Source organism: Miniopterus schreibersii (assembly GCF_964146895.1).
Source record: "Miniopterus schreibersii genome assembly, chromosome: 14".
In the NCBI taxonomy this organism is placed as follows: domain Eukaryota; kingdom Metazoa; phylum Chordata; class Mammalia; order Chiroptera; family Miniopteridae; genus Miniopterus; species Miniopterus schreibersii.
In genome coordinates, this window is record NC_138114.1 from 1,968,207 (window position 1) to 1,992,250 (window position 24,044).

Consider the following 24,044-nt stretch of genomic DNA (forward strand, 5'->3'; position numbering starts at 1 on the left):
CAACTTTTCCGTTCTCACTTTCTATTTATCATAGGAAGTCATTAGGCCAGTTCAGATTTGAGGAGTTGAAAAATATATTGGAAAGGGAAGAATTTGTATCCATTGTTTGAAATCTATATTATACAACTTTAAGAAAAAAATCTGTTTGGCTGGTGATTCCCTACATTTTTCATATGTTCAATAATAGTTTCATCGTTTGTGGTTTCTGCCCTCTCCCTCCACTCCTTATGTAAATTGAATGTTGGCCATCATTTCCATGGGGAAAGACCATATTTCTGTGGACCTCCTTGTTTTATACTTCACAGAATGAAAACATGTCAGTCAGCCCTTCTTTTTTCAAAAAATTTCCATAATAATCTGTGCAAATTTTTAACATCATTGTCATATACCTGATATACTATTTGCTACTGGCTTTCTTGCTCTTACGTGACCTCTTGAGGACAGTCACTTTATCTTACTTTTTAAAGACTGTATCTTTATTGTTGAAAGTATTACCGATGTCCCCCCCATTAACTCCCTCCACCCTGCCCCCCCCAGACCTTCACTTTATTATTGTCTGTGTCCATGGGTTATGCATATAAGTTCTTTGATTAATCTCGTCCCACCTCCCCCCTACCCCCCTTCCCTCTGAGATTCCTCAGTCTGCTCCATGCTTCCATGTCTCTGGATCTGGTTTCTTGCCCCTGCTCCATTCCTCCCAGGCAGACCATTCCTAGTCTGTCTGCCTTCTTTTTCAATGTAAGATGCAATAGCTTGTAGTCTCTTTCTCCAGACCCTCTTTCACTTTCATCAGCAGATCCCTAGCTGTATTTCCATCTCATCTAAAATGGTTTAGTCCTTTCAAATGAGGTCCATAAGGTAACTTGTGTCATTACAAATTTAAGATTTAAAATCTCCACTGGACCTGCCTTGTCTCTAATCTACCCTTTATCTCAGGACAACTCTCTCCCATTTCCCCGATAAACTGTTCCAGACAAACTCTCAAGCCCCATTCTCGGCCACTCCTCTCAACTTCTTCAGGTAGCCTTGTGTTCATCAAACAAGATCATCCGCTCTCTACTTTCCTGCCTTCTGACTTACCTGTATCGATTGTCATTCTTTTTCACTTAGTTCCAGCCACAGGGGGAAAGTGGCCATGATGCTGAGGAAGACCACTCAGTCTTCCCGTGTTCCTGACCCTGTCTTCTCCTGCTGTTTAGGACCTGACTGCATCCGCCTCTGCTGTCTGTCTTTGGTGTGCTTATACTTCCTCATCATTCTCAGTTGATAAATTTCTGTATCTTTTCTGTCTTTAATTCAGTAAATCAAGTAAATTTTTCCTTGACTCTTCTTAAAACCCCTTCCAGTAAATATGGAAACCTGGAAAAATTAAAATAGGTACTGATTTTAATGCTGTAGACATTTGGCATTACCTTTGTCTTTTACCTTAGGCTTTTATTCTTTGTTTTTTTCTTTGAAATCCCTTATACCTTTTTTTACCCATTTCCTTTTTAAGTTCCTTCTCTTCTTTAGGATGTAGATGTATGCCTTTAGCCCAGTCCCCTTTGAACCTTTTACTGTCATGATTTCACATATGACATAATTGATAACATGAAAAACCTTTCTGTAATACTTGGCAATCCAGTGGCCCACTAGACATTTCCACTGTATGTCTCACCCACAGGTACCTCTCATAATATATTTAAAACTCACAAATATCCTTTTTGGACATACTTCTTTATTCTCCGATTCTTTTGGTGTCACAACCATTCACCATGTCACCCAAGATAGAAATACAGGTGTCACTCTCAACTGCGCCTTTGTGCTCTTCTCTCACATGCAGTGAATCACCAAAGTCTCCCAACCCAGATTCTCCTCCTCTCCCTTCTCACCCCTGTACCACTGCCGTGAGTTAGGCTCCTACTAATCTGTAGTATTACATCTTGACAGTAAGTTCCCTAGCCTAGTTTTGTTGTTGATGTGAAATATGTCTTCTAAACAGCTGTCAAAGACATCTCAAATGCACATTCATCTGTCACCCCTGGCTTGATAGTCATGGCCCTCTGTCATCTGCCCATTGCCTAGTTATTAACCATATTGCTTCCCACTGCTGACCACAACCTTTGTGCAGTGGCACCACTGCTTGTAGTTCTCCAGGTAGGCTGTGCTGGTCCTCACCTCTGTAATACCGTGCAGCACTTAGAAACTCTTACCCTGACCCAAAGCCTGCGACTTCCCTGCCTTCAGAACTGTTCACTCACCCTTTAGGACTCTGCTGGAGTTTCCCATTCCCTCCCTCTTCTACTCTCCTCTGCTTATCTTTATGTGTAAAATCCTTAGAGCAGTGCCTGTCATAAGGTTAGTGTGTATACATGTTGCTTATTAATATTATTACTACATTGTATTTTGATTTCATTTTGGGGTCCTTTCCTCCATCAGTGGCAGATCCTAGCAATGACTGAACGATGGCTATATAGTATTCCATCAAGTTGCTACATTGTATTTCAATTGTTCCCTTATGGGACAAGTGTAAATTTGTAAGCTTTAAGATAATACCTTGTTGTAAGCTTTCTCATACCTAGGATCATTTCTATGGCATAGATTCCTAGGAGTGTGATAACTGAGTCAAAAACTTCAAGTATTTTTATGACTCTTATATAGCCATATCTTTGTCTTTTGTGGTGTCTTATAATATGCCATATTTTTTTGCAGTCTTGTTAATCACATTGGGTATTTCTCTCCCAGATTTAATACCTATAGAATAATACCTTTAATACTTTAATTTACATTTCTTCAACAAGTTAAGTAGAACATTTTCCCAATTACATATATGTTTGTGACAACTGGCTCTTTGTCTTTTGGAGCTTAGAAAATGATCTTAGGTGTTTGAACAGGCTTTTAATATATTTGAGATATAAATCCTCTGTGATGTTTGCTTAGGTTATCTCCAATTTTTAACTTTGATGTTAATTGTATAGATGCTTTAAAATTTTATGTAATTAAATATATTTATCATTTTTAATAGTGTCACTTGCCACATAGCTTAAAACTATATCCTTCATGATTTGCAATCTGTCGTTTTTTGGTCTTGATTTATGAATTTTTAAAATTCCTAAGCTCTTTAATTTCAACTGGAAATCTTTTTTATATATAATAAAGCCTTTTCCAGTTGCAGTATACATAACAGCATTTAAAAACATCTTCCTCATTGTTTATGATGCTTATTTGCTATGTAAAATGTCTGTTTTGATCTCTTGTTAAAGAAACTGCAATTCACCCTGGCTGGTTTTTTCAGTGGTTAGAGCGTCGGCCTGCGGACTAAAGGGACCCAGGGTCCATCCTGGCCAAGGGCACATACTTCGGTTGCAGGGCCTTGTGTGGCCCTGGCTGCATGCAGGAGGCAACCAATTGATGTGTCTCTCTCACACTGATGTCTCTCTCTCTCTCTCTCTCCCCCCCTCTCCCTCTCTTTCTTCCTTCCACTCTCTCTGAAAAGCAATGGAAAAAATATCCTCGGTGAGGATTAAAAAACAACTGTAGTTCTTTCTGTTCCCAGCACATCTGAAGGAGATGGCATGCTCTGCTCAGTAACAGCACGTTATAGTTATTTGCTTACATATATTTCTCTCTGAAAGGTGATAGTATTATTCACGTATATATTCTAATATCCTTGCTTGCGCTACTTCCTCAGTATATATTTTTGGATAATTGAATAGTAGTAGTAAACAAAATATGCTAACTATAGGATAATGATACTTTATACTTGGAAATGTAACTGGATTCCTGCTTAACTTGACAATAGATTTCTGTTTAATACTATTAGGAATTTCTTATAGATTAAGTTGATTCAAGCAGTTTTCAGAAAAGTGGCTTCTCGAAAAGCATCTCCCTTGTTATTTCAGAAAAGTGGCTCCTCAAAAAATAACTCCCTTGTTACTCTTCAGGCACATTTATCTTTCTGCTGATACATATATATGTATGTATGTATGTATGTATGTATGTATATATTTTAAAGATTTTATATTGATTTTTAGAGAGGGAGGAAGGGAGAGGGGAAGAGAGAGTGAAACATTGATCGGCTGCCCCCTGCACAACCTCTACTGGGGACCGAGCCTGCAACCCGGGCATGTGCCCTGACCAGGAACCACACCAGGGACCTCTTGGTTCACAGGATTACAAGCCCAGCCAACTGAGCTACGCTGGCCAGGGCTCTGCTGATTTCTGAACAAGCCATAAAATGACTCTTCCTTTAATTATGCTGTTCCTCTGCTCGTTGTCCCCTTCATTTTCAATGGCAGCAGGCACCTCTTACACATCTCTTGAAATTCAGCTGGAGTTACAGTTTTATATGTAATTTGTTGTTTCCTTGTCTGTAAAATGGGGATAATAGTACCTATCTCAGGGTTATATTCAGGATAAAATACTTTGATACTTAAAAGTACTTAGTTCTTGGCACCTCTTAAATACTCAGTGAATGTTCGCTGTTGCTGCTGTTGTTCATTGTTTACATGTCAAACTCCATTACACTATGAATTCATAGAACACTAAAACGTGATTTTTGTTTTTGTTGTTTTTTATAGGTTAATAGCTGGCATATTTAAGAATTTTCCCCTCGGATGAACAAGTCATTCATTGCTCAGTCTTCATAATTTATATAATGTTTCTCATTACAGTGTTTTAAGTGCAGTTAAATACTTCATGTTAAATTTTTTGCAATGTTTCAGAATGAAGATTTATTAAATCAAATAAAACAACTTAAAGAGGAAATAAAGAAAAAAGATGAAAAAATCCAACTATTAGAACATCAGCTTGTAAGTACTATATAGTGCAGCATGTGAAGTGACGACTTTAGACTGGGCAGTATAAAACTACAGCCAGGGTTGAAATTTGGCTTGATTTTTAGCATTCAGAGTTCAGTGTTATATTATTTTTAGGTTATTTGCATTCTACAGTGTGGTTTAACTTACAGGCTAATAGTAAATATCCAAGGTGAAAAGAAAATCCTTGTTCATTCATTTTCAGGGCCCTATGTTTGGGGCTTTGAAATTCACCCATCTGAGTCATTTTATTGATAAAGGGTAAATGTTTTTTCTTCATGTGTTTTTAAAGAAATGGGTGCTGGTGAGTTGAGCACTGGGCATTTTTCTCTGACAGCAGAAGAAAAGGTCAGACTCAGGGACTCATCTGTCAGAGAAATGAAGAGCATTCTAAGAAAATGCTTCTCCATGGATGATGTTGAATAGAATATAATTTTATAGTGCTTACAATTTCAAATATAGTTCCCTATGAAAAAAATATATACACTGTCTTGAAGTTAAATATAATTTTGTTTGTAATAATATAAAAGGCCAGGATAACAAGAACATAATGGCATAAAAATACCAACAAGCCAAGGAAAATATTTGTTGGAAGTCAGAAGCATATCACTAAAAACTAGGTTTTCCAAATTATGGAAAACTCACATATTTGCCAAATGTTACTCTTCATAGGATAGCACATAGACATGGAAAGGAAATTATTTTCAGGAATTGCACTAGTCAAGATAGATTAGTCTAAGTTATGTCCTTGTGTTAAGATAAATGCTTTACATTATGCTTTCTCTTCTTTACACTTCTATACATGTGGAAAGTTCAGTCCTATTATAGTGAGTCCAAGAGACTGTAAATTGACTCCTGAACTGTACCACGGGACTGAACTGTACAGGTCCACGTATACGCAGTTTGTTTTTTCAGTAAATACGTACAGTACTGTACATGTATTTTCTCTTCCTTATGATTTTTTAATGTTTTTTTCCCCTGTAGCTTTATTGTAAGAATACAGTATATAATACATGTAACATAAAATATGTGTTAATCAACTCTTTATGTTATCATTAAGGCTTCTGGTCAACAGTAGACTATTAGTGAAGTTTGGGGGAGTCAAAAGTTATACGCAGATTGTCATCTGTGCAGGGGGTTGGCACACCTAAACCCCGCATTGTTCAGTGGTCAACTATATATTGAATTTTGTTTCAGTGTCCCATTTCTTAGGAATTAGAAATATGTCTATACTACAAGAAATGGAAAATATGTTACTACTTACAGAGATTTTTGGTTTTAATTAGATTTTGTTTTGTATACGGAAATTGGGACGATCCAGTTGTAATTAAGATAAATTTTGAATATTGATAATTGTTTTTAAAGTAGAAACTTATACTTTTAGCTTGATGCAGTAATCAAGAATTTGTTACATAGGTGTCCCTACAAGAAAGTATATTTACCTCTATTGGAATTATTTAACAAATAATATGGTTATATTCCACTTCACACTAAGGAGAAATTCTCATTCTCAGTCTTTTCATTAAAAAAATTTTTTTTTTTATATTTATTGGAAAGACCAAAGTTTACATAATAGATACGTTACTTTGTGTTGTATTAATGACTAAATGAGTATGCTTTGAGTGGAATCGTGTAGAGAATTCATTTGTGAACTGAGATGCTCAGATAGGTCCTGTCAAGAGCAGAGATCTTTCAAAATATTCCAGTTTAATAAACTCAGCACATCATTAAAGAAGCTTAAAAGCACTAGACACGTGAAAAGACAATCTTACTTGTGGACTGGTATTTAATATCCAGTAGAGTCCAATAAAAAATGAGTTTAAGAAATTGTGCTGCAGTTACTGTGGTACCAAATAGTTTAGGGAAATACCTAAAATCTTACTGTTGTATCCTTTATATACTGTGTGGTGTCATGTATATTCCACATCTGTATACATAGCACTGTGTATGTTTATATGTATAAAACAATAGGCAGTGTGTTTTATGGATAATATAAGAGATTGCCAAAGGTAATTTTAAGTATTCAAAATTGTAGCATTTCTGGCTGACTCTAGAACCCAATCTCTGAATAGGACAGGAGACTACCTACTAGATATTGATGTTTGCCCTTTTTTCACCCTCTAAGAGAGACCCTAATTACTTTGTTTGTATATGTATAGGTGTGTGAAAAATTATACCAGTATAAAAATTTGTGTTTTTGTCCAGGCAAATCGATGTAATTGCCATCAAAAATCTAAAGAGGAAAAATGCACATATGCCAATAAATATACCCAAACACCCTGGAGAAGAACTCCTGTAAGTAACATATGCCCTTAACTCCTTCTCTTGTCATTTACTATTTTGATGTTTTGTTCCACCTTTTTTACTCTAATCTCTAAAAATTTTGAATCTTCCATGGCTGTTAATTTTTTTTAAGTTGTCTTTTTCTTGTGTTTGTGTGCTTTCTAAAGCTCCTCTTGTGTGTCTTATATAAGGTAATATTCACTTACTAGCTTTTCCATTCTGCATATTGTAACCCATTTTATTTGACTGCCTAGCCTCCTTTGCCTGTATTTCTGAGAGTATTACTTCCCCATGCCCTTAGAGAAACAGAAGTCCAGAACACAGACCCATCTTTAGCAGATAGGACCCTGAAAATGTATGATGCCCCGTATTTTTTGTTGTTGAAATTTTTCAAATAGATTTTATTATAATTTCTCAAATGTTGAGGCTGTTAGGAAGTATAAACGCATTAGGAAATGGGCAGTAATGGTTAAGTTTTAGACATGGTTAGGGAATGGTTTGTTCTAAACAGTAGAAAATAACCATGCAGCCTGTGCTGCTTTGTTGCTTTTCAAAAATTTAATATCTCAAAACATATTTTGTACTAAAATGCACTGCCCATCATTTAGCCTGAGTTTTCTGAACTTAGTTCAGGTTGTGTCTGACCCAGGAACTCATCCTATGGCTGTCAGTCATCACCATCCTGTTTCATGCTGAGAATTGATGCTTCCTGTTAAGAGGATACCTGACGAGCCCGCCTTGGCCTGACTCTCCTTTTGCCTTGTTTTATTATTATTTTTATGTTTTAATTTATCTTTATTGTTGAAAGTATTACAGATGTCCCCTTTTACCTCCCATGGATCCCCTCCACCCTGCACTTCCACCCAGGCCTTCCCCACACTATTGTCTGTATCCTGTCTGTGGGTTATGCATATGTGTATATATGTTCTTAGGTTAATCTCTCCCCACCCACCTCCCCCTCTACCTTCCCTGAGATCCTCAGTCCGTTCCATGCTTCTATGTCTCTGGATCTATTTTCTTCATAGATTTATTTTGTTCATTAGATTCCACATATGAGTGAGATCATGTGACGCTTGTCTTTCTCTGACTGGCTTATTTCACTTAGCATAATGCTCTCCAGGTCCCACCATGCTGTCTCAAAGGGTAAGGGGTCATTCTTTGTTACACCTGCATAGTATTCCATGGTGTAAATGTCCGAGAAGATGCTTGATACGATTTCGATCTTCTTGAACTTGTGGAGACTTGTTTTGGGTCCTAACGTGGTCTATCTTTGATAATGTCCCATGTGCACTTGAGAAGAATGTATATTCTGCAGCTTTGGAGTGGAATGTTCTGTAAATGCCAATTATATCCATCTGATCTAGCATGTCATTTAGAGTCACTGCTTCCTTGTTGATTTTTTGTCTGGAAGATCTGTCCATTGAAGTCAGTGGAGTGTTAAAGTCCCCTACTATGATTGTATTGCTGTCAATCTCTCCTTTAAAGTCCTACAGAAGTTTTGTGGTGGTTTTTTTTCCAGCCTGTGTGAGTCTTTTGTTCTGAGGTGTATCTCTTATAGACAGCATATATTTGGGTCAAGTTTTCTTATCCATTCAGCTACCCTAAGTCCTTTGATTGGAGCATTTAATCCATTTATATTTAAGGTTATTATTGGTAGGTACTTACCATTTTAATTCTTTATGCCTATGTTTCTCTTTCTCTTCCTACTTCTAATTACAGCAATCCCTTTAACATTTCCTGCAATGCTGGTTTGGTGGTGATAAACTCCTTTAGCCTTTTTTTGGTCTGGGAAGCTCTTTATTTCACCCTTTATTTTGAATGAGCAGTTTAAACTCCCAATTTGTGACATTTCAAAGCTTAGATAAAGAAAGAACAGGGTAAAGTTTCTAAGTGTCCACTGACTTTCAACTAGAGTCCCGAGTAGTTCTTTCCATTTCTTAATTCCCTGTAATAGCAGCTTACCTATTTAGAAACAATTGCAAAATGAAAGACCATGCTTCTTGTTTTTATTCGGAGCTTTGGGCTTTCCAGGTTTCTCCCGTATCTTCACATGGATGTTTGTGTCTTCTAACATTGTTACTAAGTAGATTGGTGGTTTCAGTAAGTATGAGAAGTTCCATTTTCCATTCTCCTGGGAGTTTTTATACCATTTCTGGTTACCTCAACTTCACTGTTCTGCAAACTGGCTATTATTTTTGTAAGCCTGCTCACCACTCAAAGGTGCAAAGACATTCCTGAATATTTCCTGAGTTAGTTTCACTCTGATCTTGGGTGAAGTGAAGGTCACATTTTCAGCCTAAGGCACCTAGCAAACCAGACTTTATGCTTCCTTGTTACCCTTTACTACAGGAATCACCTGGCTGAATACCTTTGTTTTATAGATAAGGGATATTAAATGGCATATTTAAGTTTCCATAATTAGTGGCTGAAATAGGACTATTAACTTCAGACTGCAGACTTTTAGTCTAAGATTCCTTCCTCCAAAAGTGCACTGAGGAGCCTTGAAGGACTCAGAGAGGTTTCGCAGAATGAAATGGGAGATATATATATGGTTGGGCGATAGTAAGTACATGATTTTTGCAGGAACACATGTTTGTCTAGAGAAATAGTTGAAGTTAATGTTAAAATTCTTTTAAAGATAGAATTTAAAATTTTATCTAGGAAGTACTGAGAAAGTAGTTGTATTTATTTAAAGAAATAGTTACATATATTTATTTAATGAATGGAATGCTAATTATTATTAATATTAAATATCAAGTTTATTCTCTGATTTTTACGTTCTGGACTTTGATGGATTCATTTAAAATAAATTATTTTGGAAACCATTTACTATAATAAAGATTTTATTTTCTCTTTTAAAAAGTTACACTTGATTCTACATGTTCTTTTTTTAGCAAGAACCCAACATATTTAAATAAGATGTTGATAATGGGGATGGGAAGATGCATTGGGACTCTTCTTTGGGAACATGTAGTTTGTTAGGTGGTGGTTTTGGCTATCAAATCATATATTTAAAAAATTCCCCAAGGTTAGTGTAGGTAATTTTTTAAAATCTGGTTAAGCTTTGGGAAGATTGCAGGTAACCCAAGTGCTTGTTCTTCAGAATCCCCGTGGCATCTGGGGCATTTAAACACCCTTCTTGAAACTCAGAAGAAATCAGCCAGCTTCTATAAGGTGATAGAAATTGTTCCACTTTTAGTCTCTGCTAGCTGAGTGATGATTTATTAGGCCTTTATTTGCTGGAACATTCTAACTTTTCTTAGGTAATTACAAAACATTTCTACAGATGTTTTAGAAAATTACTGTTTTTTAAACATCAAATGTAACTAAAGGGTTTTTCCCTAGAGAATATCTCTTTAGTAGTATGCTCTGGGGGGTTCTTCAAAAAGTTACATTAATATTCCTGATATAGCAGAAAATAATACTGTTTCTCTTACCCAATCCTAAAATTTCCAAACAAATATAGTTGTCCTGATCATTCAGAGCAGTGAAGTGTGAATGACCTTCAGCCAAAGCCCACCTGTGGAACAAATTTGGAGGATTACTTGTGGCCAGGGGGAACACACACTGAGGAACCATCTCAACAGGTGTGCCCGAGAGAACCTTCTGCAGGACTTGGGCTTTTCTTGGGTGACTGGAAGCAGGGGTTTGCTTAAATTTAGATACTATCAGAAAGTGGTAAAGGTCAAGGGGTTTGTAAATGGGACAGTGACCTTGTTTTTATTCTCTACTTAGACAAAACTCTGAAGTGGTCTTATTTTGTTTCAGATTATCATGATCTCAGAGTAACTTTGGTATTCTGTGAGATCAGTTCTGGGCACTAGGGGCTGCTTGCTATCTTTCTCAGAGGGAATGTACCTTGCATGGAATAAATAAAATTTTACTGACCAGATGAAATTTCTTGCACTATTAAAACTATAACACTCGAAGTGTTACCTCTGTCTATTTTTCAATCACTGTACTTTGTCATGTTTTAGTGTACTTATTGGTGATGGTAAAAATAATGATTACATTAGAATATTGTGAGAGAAGAGAGAAATTTGGAGGGTTACTCTGGGATCACATTATGGAGACTTAGATATTAGACTGAGAACTTCCCACTTAATTCTGTAGCCAGAAGGTTCCTGTATTTTGCTATAGGAAAAATATAATGCGAGAGGAGAAAATGTGAGTGTGTTGAGGCAGGGACTGTGTCTCATTTCTCTGCATGTGCTTAGCACAAGGATCCAGAAGAAAGAATTAATCCCAGTGAGCGTAGAATGAAGATAGGGAAGGCTATGACAGTAGCCCAGGGAGGAGGTACTTACCATTTTAATTCTTTATGCCTATGTTTCTCTTTCTCTTCCTACTTCTAATTATAGCAATCCCTTTAACATTTCCTGCAATGCTGGTTTGGTGGTGATAAACTCCTTTAGCCTCTTTTTGTCTGGGAAGCTTTTTATTTCACCATCTATTTTGAATGATTGCCTTGCTGGATAGAGTAATCTTGGTTTCAGATCCTTGTTTTGCATTACCTTGACTTCTTCATGCCAATCCGTTCTGGCCTGTAGAGTTTCTGATGAGAAGTCAGCTGACACCCTTATGGGAGCCCCTTTGTAGGTAACAGATTGCTTTTCTCTTGCTCCCTTTAAGATATTCTCTTTGTCTTGAATTTTTGGCATTTTAATTATGATGTGTCTGGCTGTGGGCCTTTTTGGATTCTTCTTGCTTTGGACTCTCTGTGTCTCTTGAACTTGTGTGACTTTTACTTGATCAGGTAAGGGAAGTTTACTGCCATTATTTCTTTAAACAGATTCTCTAACCCTTGCTTACTTTCAACCTCCTTGGCATTCCTATGATGTGAATACTGTTATGTTTCATGCTGTCCCACAGCTCCCATAGACTGTCCTCCTGTTTTTTAATTGTTATTTCTTTTCGGATCTCTGATTGAGTGATTTTTTTTCTACCCTGTCTTCTCATTTACTGATCTGATCCTCAGCTTCCTCTAATCTGCTGTTTATTGCTTCCAATGTATTCTTTATTGCTGCTAGGTCTTCATTTCTGACTGGTCATTTTTCATAGTTTCCATATCTTTTTTCCTACTGTTGGGCATCCTTACAATCAGTATTCTAAACTCTATATCTGATAGATTGCCTATCTCCATTTCATTTAGATCTTTTTCTGGGGACTTGTTCTTTCATTTTGAGCTTGTTTTTTGGTCTCCCCATTTTGGCTGCTTATTTGGGTTTATTTCTGTGTATTAGGTAGATTTGCTAGGACTCACAGTCTTTTTGGATGGTCTCTGGTGCAGGCCAATGTCAGACTCTGTTTGTGACCGGCCCTGAGTACCCTGCTTGGAGCTATCAACAACCCACAGCTTGAGGTACCCTGGTTGGGGCTGGGTGCATTTGGACAGGACCAGGATGCACACAAAATTCTGCTTTTCCAAGTCCTGGGCCCAGAAGCAGATCAGACAGAGACTCAAAGCACTCTGCCTCTGCCTGCAGGCTGATTAATCTGACTCTCTTAATGAGCCTCAGGCTGTAGAAACTCTACAGGATAGGGCGAGAGGTTTTCCAGCAGTGTGGGGCAATTGCTTCCCCCTCAGGCAAAGGCTGCTTGGAAGGTAAATGCTTATCTCTGCAGTATGGGGGAATGACGGTGCAGGAATCCAGAAGGGTGCCCTCTGAGCTCTATCTCCAGAGCCCACAACCCTAAACTCTTCTCACACAGCTGCAGTCCACTCTGCCCTCCCTCTGCTGGAGCCCAAGGTAAGTGGCTGCACAGAAACTTCGTGTGTTGGCTCTTTAAGAGGGCGCCTGCATTTTCAGCCATTTCTCCCTGGCAGACAAAAACCCTGCTGCTTTTCACAGCCAGGTGTTACATGGGCACCTTTCTCTGTTGGAAAGCCCAGCCTGGGATTTAGGCCCCAGAGTCCTCAGTGGGAACCCCCCACAGCTGAGATCTCCCCTGGACCTTCAGCTGCTGCTTGTGGGAGCCCAGCCAGCCCTCTTGTGCCTCTGCACTTCCTACCAGTCTCTATGTCGTCTCCTCTCTTCCTTCTTGGTTATGAGGGTGCTCTCCAGTTTGTTGTCTTCAGTTGCAGTTGATTATTCAGGATGGTTTTTCTGTATTTTAGTTGTAATTCCAGTTTGGTCCCGAGAGAGTGTCAGTGTAGCTTCCACTCAGTCTGCTGCCATCTTTAATCTCCGCATGTGCTATACTTTCATACAACTGGCGGTATGGTAGATTTGTTACACTAGCATCACCACGAACACAAGTAATGTGTTGCGCTACTATAGCATGGTTATGACATCACTAGGTGATAGGAATGCTTCAGCTCCTTTATAATTTTATGCAACCACTGGCCAGATATGCAGTGGATCACTGACAGGAACATTGTTATACAACACATGATGTATTCATATGCATACCTTTTTTTGTTTTTATACACAACCACTGTTGTTTTTTAGCAGAAAGCATCATATCTACCACTTCATCTTAAAAGTCATCAGAAAACTTAAAGTACACTCAGATCAGCAAAAGGTGCTTTCCTGGCCAGAAGTTAGGGATCTTCATGGCATTAATTAAGAAAGAATTTTGGGTAATGTCAGAGGAATAGGTGGCGTGAGAGAGCACCCTTGTCTCTCCCCTCAAAGTTTCAATAATTTGAACAGCTATAACTCAGTAAAGGATTCCTTGCTCAATGGACAGATGCACCTGAAAGATCCACACATTAAAACATCTAAAGGTGGGCAAGTGGAGCAAAAGGGAGAGGTGAAAGGGAATGGGGTTGATACAATCCAGGGACGCAGCCTGGCAGCCAGGAGCTCACAGTGGAGCTCTGTGGGAGAGGAGAGGAGCCACCATCTGGTGGTGGCTGATACCTCCTTCAGTCAGGAGGAACAAAGAGACTCACTGGGCACGCCTTCATGAGTGAGCAATATGCATTAGGTTATTATCTCACTTCTCAGCAGAAACTCTACAAGTCAGAAGAGAGTGGAACCAAATACTCCTGAAAGAGAGAAATTACCAGCCAAGAATAATATATCCACCAAAGTTATCCTTTGAATATGAAGGAGAATACTTTTTCAGACATGCAGAAGCTGAGGGAATTCATCACCAAAAAACCTCCTTCACAGGAAATAATGAAGGAGGTTATTCTACCTGAAACATAGAACAGAAGCTCACAAATCTACGAGTAAGATCATCATCAAACTTATAGCATAAACAGGGATAATAAAAACCTAAAAGGGGAGAGTAAAGGTCTGAACTGGCAAAGGAGCATGGAGATCAGATACATTCAAAAGAAAAAGAACTACTGCATATATGAAACTTTCTTTTTCACAAATCTAATGATAACCACACATACACATAAAAAAACAAAACTTAGAAACATGGTGTAGAAAAGGTGGAAACAGGAAAGAAGTATGAAACACCACCAAACAAAAACAATAGACAGAAACACAGAGGAAAAGACCCAATGGAGGCACAGAGCTATAAGAAAACAAAAGATAAAATGGCTATAGGAATTCCTCATACATCAATAATTACTATAAATGTAATTGGACTGAATTCACCAATAGAGAGGCACAGAGCAGCAGAGTGGATCAGAAAACAAAACCCAACCATATGTTTCCTTTAGGAGATACATCTTACCTGCAAAGACAAAGGTATTTCCAAGTGAAAGGGTAAAAAATGATTCTCCAAGCAAATAACATCCACAGAAAAGCAGGTGTAGTCATACTTATATCTGACAAAACAGATTTCAAGATAACAAAGGTAACGAGACAAAGATGGACATTTTATAATGATAAAGGGGACAATACACCAAGAAGACACAAACTCCGTAATATATATCACTCAACCAGGGAGCAATGAAATATATAAAGCAACTACCAAAAGAACTAAAGGGAGAAACAGACAAAAACGCAATCATAGTTGGAGACCTTAATACTCCATTGACAGCTCTAGACAGATCATCCAAACAGAAAATCAACAAAGAAGTATCGCCCTTAAATGACACATTAGACCAAATGGACATAATTGACATTCACAGAGCCTTTCATCCCAGAACACCATGTTATACCTTCTTGAGTGCACATGAAACCTTCTCAAGGAGAGACCATGTGCTGGGTCACAGAAACAGCCTTGACAAATTCAAGAAGATTGAAATCACACCAAGCACAATCTCTGACCTCAGTGCCGTGAAATTAGAAATCAACTGCAAAAAGGAAGTAAAGAAACCCACAAATACGTGGAGGTTAAACAACATACTCCTAAAAAATGGCTGGGTCAAAGAAGAAATAAAAGGGGAGATCAAAAGACATGTAAAGACAAATGAGAATGACAATGCAACATATCAAAACTCCAGGGAGGCAGCAAAAGCAGTACTAAGAGGGAAGTTTGTATCATTATAGGCCTATCTCAAGACATGAGAAAACCCCAAGTAAACAACCCAACATCACATCTTAACTAGAAAAAGAAGAACAAAAGCAACCCAAAGTCAGCAGAAGAAAGGCTATGATATAAATTAGAGCAGAATTGAATGAAATAAGAACAAAATGACTATACAAAAGATTAATACAGAAAAGAGCTGGTTCTTTGAAAAGAGTCATAAAGTTGACAATCCCCTACCTAGACTCACTAGGGAAAAAACACACAAAACCATATAAACAAACTCAGAAACGAGAGAGAAGTCACCACAGACATCACAGATATGCAAAGGATCACACTAGAATACTATGAAAGACTATATGCCACCAAATTCAGTAACCTTGAAGAAATGGATAAGTCCCTAGAAATATATAACCTTCCTAGACTGACTCATGAAGAAGTGGAAAATCTAAATAAACTGATAAACAATGAGGAAATTGAAACAACCATCAAAACCTCCCAAAATGTAAAAGTCCAGGACCAGATGGCTTCATTAGTGAATTCTACCAAACATTCTATTAAGATTTGATACCAGTCCTTCTCAGTCTCTTCCAAAAAACTGAAGAAGAGGCAATACCTCCTAAAACATTTATGAAGCCAACATAACCTTGATACCAGAATGTGGCAAAGATAACACAAGAAAACTACAGACCAGTATCTCTGATGAATCCAGATGCAGAAATCCTAAACAAGAAAACGTAAAAAATATAGTACATCACAATCAAGTGGGGTTCATTCCAGGGGCACAAGGATGGTTCAGCATACACAAACCAGTCAGTGTGATACACCACATTAACAAAACCAAAGGCAAAAATCTTATGATCTCATCAACAAGCATTTGATAAGATACGACATCCATTTATAATTAAAACACTCAATAAAATTGGTATAGAAGGAAGGTATCTCAACATAATAAAGGCTCTACATGACAAACCCTCAGCCAGTCTCACACTCAGTGGAGAAAAAGTGAAAGCTTTTCCTCTAAGATCAGGAACAAGACAAGGATGTCCACTCTCACCACTTACTCCACATAGTTCTGGAAGTCCTAGCCAGAGCAGTCAGGCAAGAGGAAGAAATAAAAGGCATCCAAATAGGGAAAAAAAAGGAAAAGTACACTTTTTGCAGATGACATGATTCTGTATATAGAAAACCCTAGGCTCCTCTCAAAAAAACTTAGAAACAATAAACAAATACAGTAAATTTGCACGATACAAAGTCAATGTACAATAACCCACTGCTTTCCTCTAAACTAACAATGAAACGTCAGACTAAGAATTTTTTGAAAAAACAATTCCTTTTCAATTGCAAAAAAAAAAAAAAGTACCTGGGAATAAACTTAACAAAGGATGTGAAGGACCTGTATACTGAAAACTACAAAGCATTATTAAGAGAGATTGAAGCAGACACAATGAAGTGGAAAAATATTCTATGTTGTTCTTGGATTGGAAGAATCAAGGTAGTTAAAATGGTTATTTACCCAAAGCAATATACAGATTTAATGCAATGCCCATCAGAATCCCAATGTCATTTTTTTTAAAGAAGTAGAACAAAAAATTGCCAGGTTTGTATGGAACAGCTAAAGCAATCCTGAGAAAAAAGAACAAAGCCTGAAGCATCACACTCCCTGACTTCAAATTATACTGCAGAGTAGTGATAACCAAAACAGCATGGTGTTGGCAGAACAGACGCACTGACCAATGGAGCAGAATTGAGAGCCCAGAAATAAAACCACAGGTATATGGGGAAATAATTGTTGACAAAGGAGCCAGAAACACACAATGGAGCAAAGAAAGCCTCTTCAGTAAATGGTGCTGGGAAAATGAGAAGGCCACATGCAAAAGAATGAAACTAGATTAGTTTGTCCCCCTGTACAAGAATTAATTCAAAATAGGTCAAAGACCTAAATATAAGATCTAAAACAATAAATTACATAGAAGAAGACATAGATACTAAATTTATGGACCTTGGTCATAGAGAACATTTTATGAATTTGACCCAAAAGGCAAGGGAAGTAAAGGCAAAAATAAACAAATGGAACTATATAAAATTATAAAGCTGTACAGCAAAAGGAACCACCAACAAAACAAAAAGACAACCAACCAAATGGGAGATTTTACTTGCAAACAACAGGTCAGATAACAGGTTAATATCCAAAATATGTAAAGAAGTCATACAACTCAACACCAAACAGACAAACGATCCAATTAAAAAATGGGCAGAGGACCTGAACAGACACCTCTCCCAAGAAGACATATGAACGGCCATTAGATATATAAAAAGATGTTAGATTTCAGTAGCTATTAAGTAAATGCAAATAAAAACTACAATGAGATACCACCTCATACCTTGTTAGAATGGCTGTTATCAACAGGACAGGTAAACACAAGTATCGGAGAGGCTGTGGAGGAAAAGGAACCCTCACCCACTGATGGTGGGAATGTAGACTGGTACAGCCACTATGGAGAGCAGTCTGGTGGTTCCTCAAAAATCTAAAATTAAAGTCACCATATGACCCTGCAATTCTTTTTCTGGGCATCTACCTGAAAAACTTGAAAACATTTATTCATAAGGATATATGCACCCCTATGTTCGTTGCAGCATTATTCACAGTGGCCAAGACATGGAACAACCCAAGCGTCCTGCGATAGAGGACAGGATAAAGAAGCTGTGGGACATGGACACAGTGGAATACTCCCAGCCATAAGAAAAGTCGAAACACTGCCATTTGTGACAACACGGATGGACCTTGAGAACATTATGCTAAGTGAAATTAAGTCAGTCAGAAAAAGCTAAGAACCCTATGATTTCACTCATTTGTGGGATATAAAACTGAAACTCAGAGACACAGAGAGACAGCAGTACAGTGGTTACCAGAGAGAAGGGGGTGGAGGGTAGTAGAGGGTCAAGGGGGCCAAATATATGGTGACAGGAGAGGCTCTGACTTTGGGTGGTGGACACACAATGCAACGTACAGATCATGTATCATAGTAATACACACTTTAACACCTACATGACCCTATCAACCAATGGCACCCCAGGAGATTTAATTAAAATTAGTATTAAAAAAAAAAAGAGAGAGGAAGAATCATGCACTGTTCTTCCTCTAGATTAGTGCTCCAATAGAAATATAATGTGATCTACATATATGATTTAAATCATATATCTACATATATGATTCTAGCATCCAAATTGAAGTAAAAAGTATGCAAAATTAATTTTAATAAAATATTTTATTTAACATGTCAGTACCATTTGAACATAGAATCCATGTAAAGAAGATATTGAGATATTTTACATTCCTATTGTATTTTGTTTTTTGTACTGTTTGATATCTGGGATGTATTTTTCATTTATAGCACTTTTCAGTTCAGACTTATCTCTAGAGCCCCATGTTTCTATTAGCAACCACATTAGACAGTGCAATTCTCTTAGCAGGTCATTGGATTAGGCTTTAAACCTGAACTAAATAGCAGGAATTGACAAGAAAAAATTCCACAGTAAATCCTTCAGCTGTTAAACCATAGGTTCATTCATTTCTCAGTGAACTTTCAGGAAGTTTTTGTATATTTCGATCCTAGTGCTAAGGGTTTGATACTAAATCAAAGACATTCCCTGATACTTAGTTTATGATATTCATGGGCAGAGAGAAATGGTAAATCAGAGATGATAGAACAGTGGGGCCCTGTTTCTGGACCAGAGGATAGTGGACATGTCTTCAAGATTATGGAGACTATACCTTCCAGCTCTTAAATCTGTCTTCAAATTGCCATGACTGTGGCAGCCTTCTGTTGAGGAGCCAGTGTATTCCATCACTCACTGCTGGGACAGATTCATTCTTCTGGGAACTTCTTTCTTCATTTGTCTTTTTGCTCAAGATCGAGTTTTACACCCTTTGTTTCAATCTTACAAATTCTGAATCTTCTACGTTAGGCTCTTCCGTAACGTAGAAGTTCTCTTTTCTTGTAGAAACACCTCCAGTAGGAATGGGGAGCCAGCGCATGCTGTTTCTTGGTGCTGCTGCTTAGTGTTGCTCAGATGTCTGGTGTCTCTTGAACTTGAATGGTCTCAAGGTTTAGTCATATCAAATTTATAACTGTTTCAGTTGTTACTATTGAAAGGAATATAGAATCTTTTTTTTATATACTCAGAGAAATTATCTTTAGTTTGTAGAGATGAGGAGGTCCTTACACATGTTTTTCTTCTCTCCCCAATAAAATACGACCCTGCCAATAGAATCCACATTTCAGAGAATTTTCCGCCATATTACTGTAATGTACATGATGGTTTTATTACTGTTTACTTTTTTTACTTTTTATTTTAAATACTTACAGATTTATAGGAAGTTGCAAAAATTAGTACAGAAAGACCCCTTGTATCTTCCTTCATTCAGTGCCCCTGATGGTTCCATAAATGTAAAGATAGCTCAGTATCAAAACTAGGAAATTGACATTAGTATGTGCATAGTTCTCTGCAATTTTATCCCTTGTGTGTTCATGTAACAGTCACCACATCTAGGACACAGAATCATGGCACCAAATTGCTCCCTTTTGTGCTGCCTTTTAATAGTCTCAGCCACACCCTCCTTCCCCACCATTTCTAACCCTGGCAACCACGCATCTGTTTTCCATATCTATAATTTTGACAATAATGTTATATAAAGGGTATTATATAGCATATGAGCTTTTGAGATTGGCTTTTTCCCCCCTGGAGATCCCTGGGAATCCATAATGCCCTGAAGATCCATCCAAGTAGTTGTGTCTGTCAGTAATTCATTCCTTTTTATTGCTGGGTTGTATTACATGATATGACTGTTCTACCATTTGTTTAACCCCATATATTGAGAGGCATTTTGGCAGTTCCCAGGTTTTGGCTATTACAAGTAAAACTGCTATGAATATTTGTGAGGAAGGTCTTGTGGGTGTAAATTTTTATTTCTTTGGGATAAATGCCCAGGAGTGAAATTTCTGGGTAATACGGTAACTGTTTACTTTTTAGAGAAACAGCCAAACTGTTTACCAGAGCAGCAGTGCCATTTTAGATTCTCAGTAACATTGTGTGAGTAATTCAGTTTCTCTGCACCCTCACCAGCATATGTAGTGTTTCATTACTTTTTATTTTACCTGTCCTGGTAGATATGTAGTGATAGCTCATTGTGGTTTTAATTTATGTAGCTCTAATGGCTAGTTATGTTGACACCTTTTTGTGTGCTTATTTGCCATTTTGTTTAAATGTCTCCAACCGTCATTTTTCCCTTTTTGTTGTTGTTACTCCTCACCAGACGATATTTTCCCCATTGATTTAGAGAGCATGGAAGGAAAGGTGGGACTGTTTATTTTTCTACTGTTGCATTTTGAGTTTTTTATGTATTCTCAATAGGAGTCCTTTATTCGGTATGTGGTTTGCAAGTATTTTCCTTACTTCTCATCCTCTTCAGAATGTTTCACAGAGCAAAATATTTTAATTTTGGTGAGATTCAGTCTATCAATTTTTTTTTTTTTTATGGATTGTGCTTTTTGTGTTATGTCTAAACTCTTTACCAAGCCCAAGACACTGAAAATTTTCTGTTTTCTTCTCAGATGTTTACAGTTTTACATATAAAATTTAAATCTGTGATCTAGTTTGAGTTAATTTTTATGTAAGATAAGTTTAGGTAAAATTTCATTATTTTCCTACAACTCTCCAGTTGCTTTGCATTATTTGTTTAAAAAACTGTCCTTTATTGAATTGCTTTTGTATCTTTTTCAAATATCATTTGATGGTACTTGTGTGGATATATTCCTGGATTCTCTATTCCACTGATCTATGTGTCTACCCCTGCACTAATATCTCACTGTCTTGATTGCTCTAAGCTATTTAATAAGTCTTAAATTGACTAGAGTGAGTCCTTCTACTTTACTATTATTTTTCAAAATTGTTAATCTATTTCTAGTTCCTTTGCCTTTCCACATAGTTCTCCAATAAACTTGTCTATATCTTTTTAAAAAATTGCCAAGATTTTTACAGAAATGTGTTACATAACATTTGGGGGGAAATTAACATTTCTAGTGTTTTGAGTCTTCCAATCCATGAATAAGGTATATCTCTCCATTCATTTAAACCTATTTTTATTTCCTTAATCACCATTTTCTAGTTTTTAGAATACAAGTTCTGTATATGTTCTCCCAGTTTATTAAGCATCTCATTTTTTGGAGTGATTATAAATGGCATTGTATATTTCAGTTTCCATATGTTCATTGCTGATATTTAGAAATAACAGTTGATTTTTGTTTATGGATCTTTTATCTTGTGGGTTAAGTTTACTCATTCTGGGAGTTTTTCTGTAGATTGAATTGTCTGTGGACCATCATGTCTTGCAAATAGGAACAGTTTTCTTTCTTTTTGATTTACATGTCTTTTATTTAATTTTCTTGTATTATGCTGCTTGTGAGGACTTTCAGTAGTTTGTTGAATAAGAATAGTGAGAGTGGGCACTGTTGCCATGTTACTGATCTAAGGGGGAAAGCATTTAGTCTTTCACCATTAAGTAAATGTTAGCTATAGACATTTGTGAGATGCTTTTTATCAAGTTGAAGAACTTACCCACTATTCCTAGTTTGCGGAGAGTTTTCATCATGAATGTGTGTTGGATTTTGTTAAAAACTTTTGCTATATGAATATATGTGAACATGTGATTTTTGTACTGAATGTATTGATTGCATTGATTGGTTTGTGAATAATGAATCAGTCTTGTTGACCTAAACTCCACTTGGTCATGGTGTATAATTTCTTTTATATATTTCTGAATTCTGTTCAGTGGTATTTTGTTAAGGATTGTCTACAACTGTGTTCATTAGGGAGAATGGTCTATATTTTTACATTTTCATAATATCTTTGGTTTTGTGTTGGAGTAGTTCTGGCCTCACAGATGAGTTGGAATGTGTTCTTTTCTCTTTCCTCTTCTCCTTTTTGCAAGAGAATTGTAGAATTGGTGTTAATTCTTTAAATGTTTGATAAACTTCTCCAGTGAAACCATCTGGGCCTGGAGAGTTCTTTTAGGGGAGTTTTTAAATTGTTATAGGTCTGTTCAAATGATCTCTTTTATCTTCGATGAGTTTTGATACTTTGTGGTTTTGAGTAATTAAAAACGTCTTAGTTGTCAAATTTATGACTGTAAAGTTCTTCATAGTGTTCCCTTATCATGTTGTAATGGCTGGAGAATCTGTATTGATACCCCATTTCATTCCTAATTTTGATCATTTGTGTCTTACTTGTTTTTTTTCTTTTATTAATCTTAGTGGTTTGTCAGTTGCATTGTCCTTTTCAAAGAACTAACCTTTTTATTTTTTATTTTATTGATTTCAGAGAGAGAAACGGAGAGGGAGAGAGAGATAGAAACATCGATGATGAGAGAGAGTCATTGATTTGCTGCCTCCTGCACACCCCCTGCTGGGGATCAATCCGGAAACCTGGGCACATGCCCTTACCAGGAATCAAACCTTGATCTCCTGGATCATAGCTGGAAGGAAGCTCAACCCCTGAGCCACGCTGGCCAGGCAAAGAACCAACTTTTTGTTTCTTTAATTACCTCTATTTTCCTGTGTTCAGTAGTTTCTGCTCCTTATTGTATTCTTTTTTCTATTTACTTTCAGTTTATTTTGGTCTATTTTTCCAAGTTTCTTAAGGTGGAAGTTTAGCTTAATGATTTGAGATTTCTTGTTTCTATCACTGCTTTCACTGTGTTCTGCAACTTTTAAAAAATTTTTATTAAATTTATTGGGATGACATTGGTTAATAAAATTACATAGGTTTCAGGTGTGTACAATTCTATATACATCATCTGTGTATTGTATTGTGTGTTCACCACACCAAGTCAGGTCTCCTTCCATTACCATTTATCCTCCATTTACCCTCTGATACCTCCCCCACCCCTTTCCCTCTGACAGTCACCATGCTGTTATAAGTGTCTATGAGGGTTTTTATTCTTTGTTTAGTCCCTTCACTTTTTTCACCCAGCCCCCCAACGCCCCTCCCCTCTGACAGCTGTCAGTCAGTTCTCTGTATCTATGAGTCTATTTTTATTTTGTTTGTTAGTTTATATTGTTCATTAGATTCCACTGTAAGTGAAATCATATGGTACTTGTATTTCTCTGACTGGCTTATTTCACTTAGCATAATGCTCTCCAGGTCCATCCACGATGTCCCAAAGGGTAAGATTTTCTTCTTTTTTAAGGCTGAGTAGTAGTCCATTGTGTAAATGTACCACAGCTTTTTTATCCACTCATCTCCTGATGGGCACTTGAGTTGCTTCCAAATCTTGGCTATTGTAAATAATGCTGCAGTGAACATAGGGATGCATATATTCTTTCGAATTAGTATTTTGGGTTTCTTCGGAGATATTTCCAAAAGTGGAATCACTCGGTCATAAGGCAGTTCCATTTTTAATTTTCTGAATTAACTCTATACAGCTTTCCACAGTGACTGCACCAGTCTGAATTCCCAATAGTGCACAAGAGTTCTTTTTTCTCCACATCCTCGCCCACACTTGCTGTTTGTAAATTTATTGATGATGAC

The 24,044-nt window shown here is 37.1% G+C and overlaps 1 protein-coding gene across 13 annotated transcripts in view; it reads left to right on the forward strand.

The window, feature by feature from the left end:
• CCSER2 (coiled-coil serine rich protein 2) overlaps positions 1 to 24,044 on the forward strand; it is a 203,316-nt gene that overhangs the window by 154,374 nt on the left and 24,898 nt on the right. For all 13 annotated transcript variants that reach the window (XM_081157357.1, XM_081157356.1, XM_081157345.1 and 10 more), the window contains 2 exons: positions 4,704 to 4,790; positions 7,002 to 7,091. In XM_081157357.1, the coding sequence (XP_081013483.1) occupies positions 4,704 to 4,790; positions 7,002 to 7,091 (177 nt within the window). The remainder of the gene's footprint in view (positions 1 to 4,703; positions 4,791 to 7,001; positions 7,092 to 24,044) is intronic.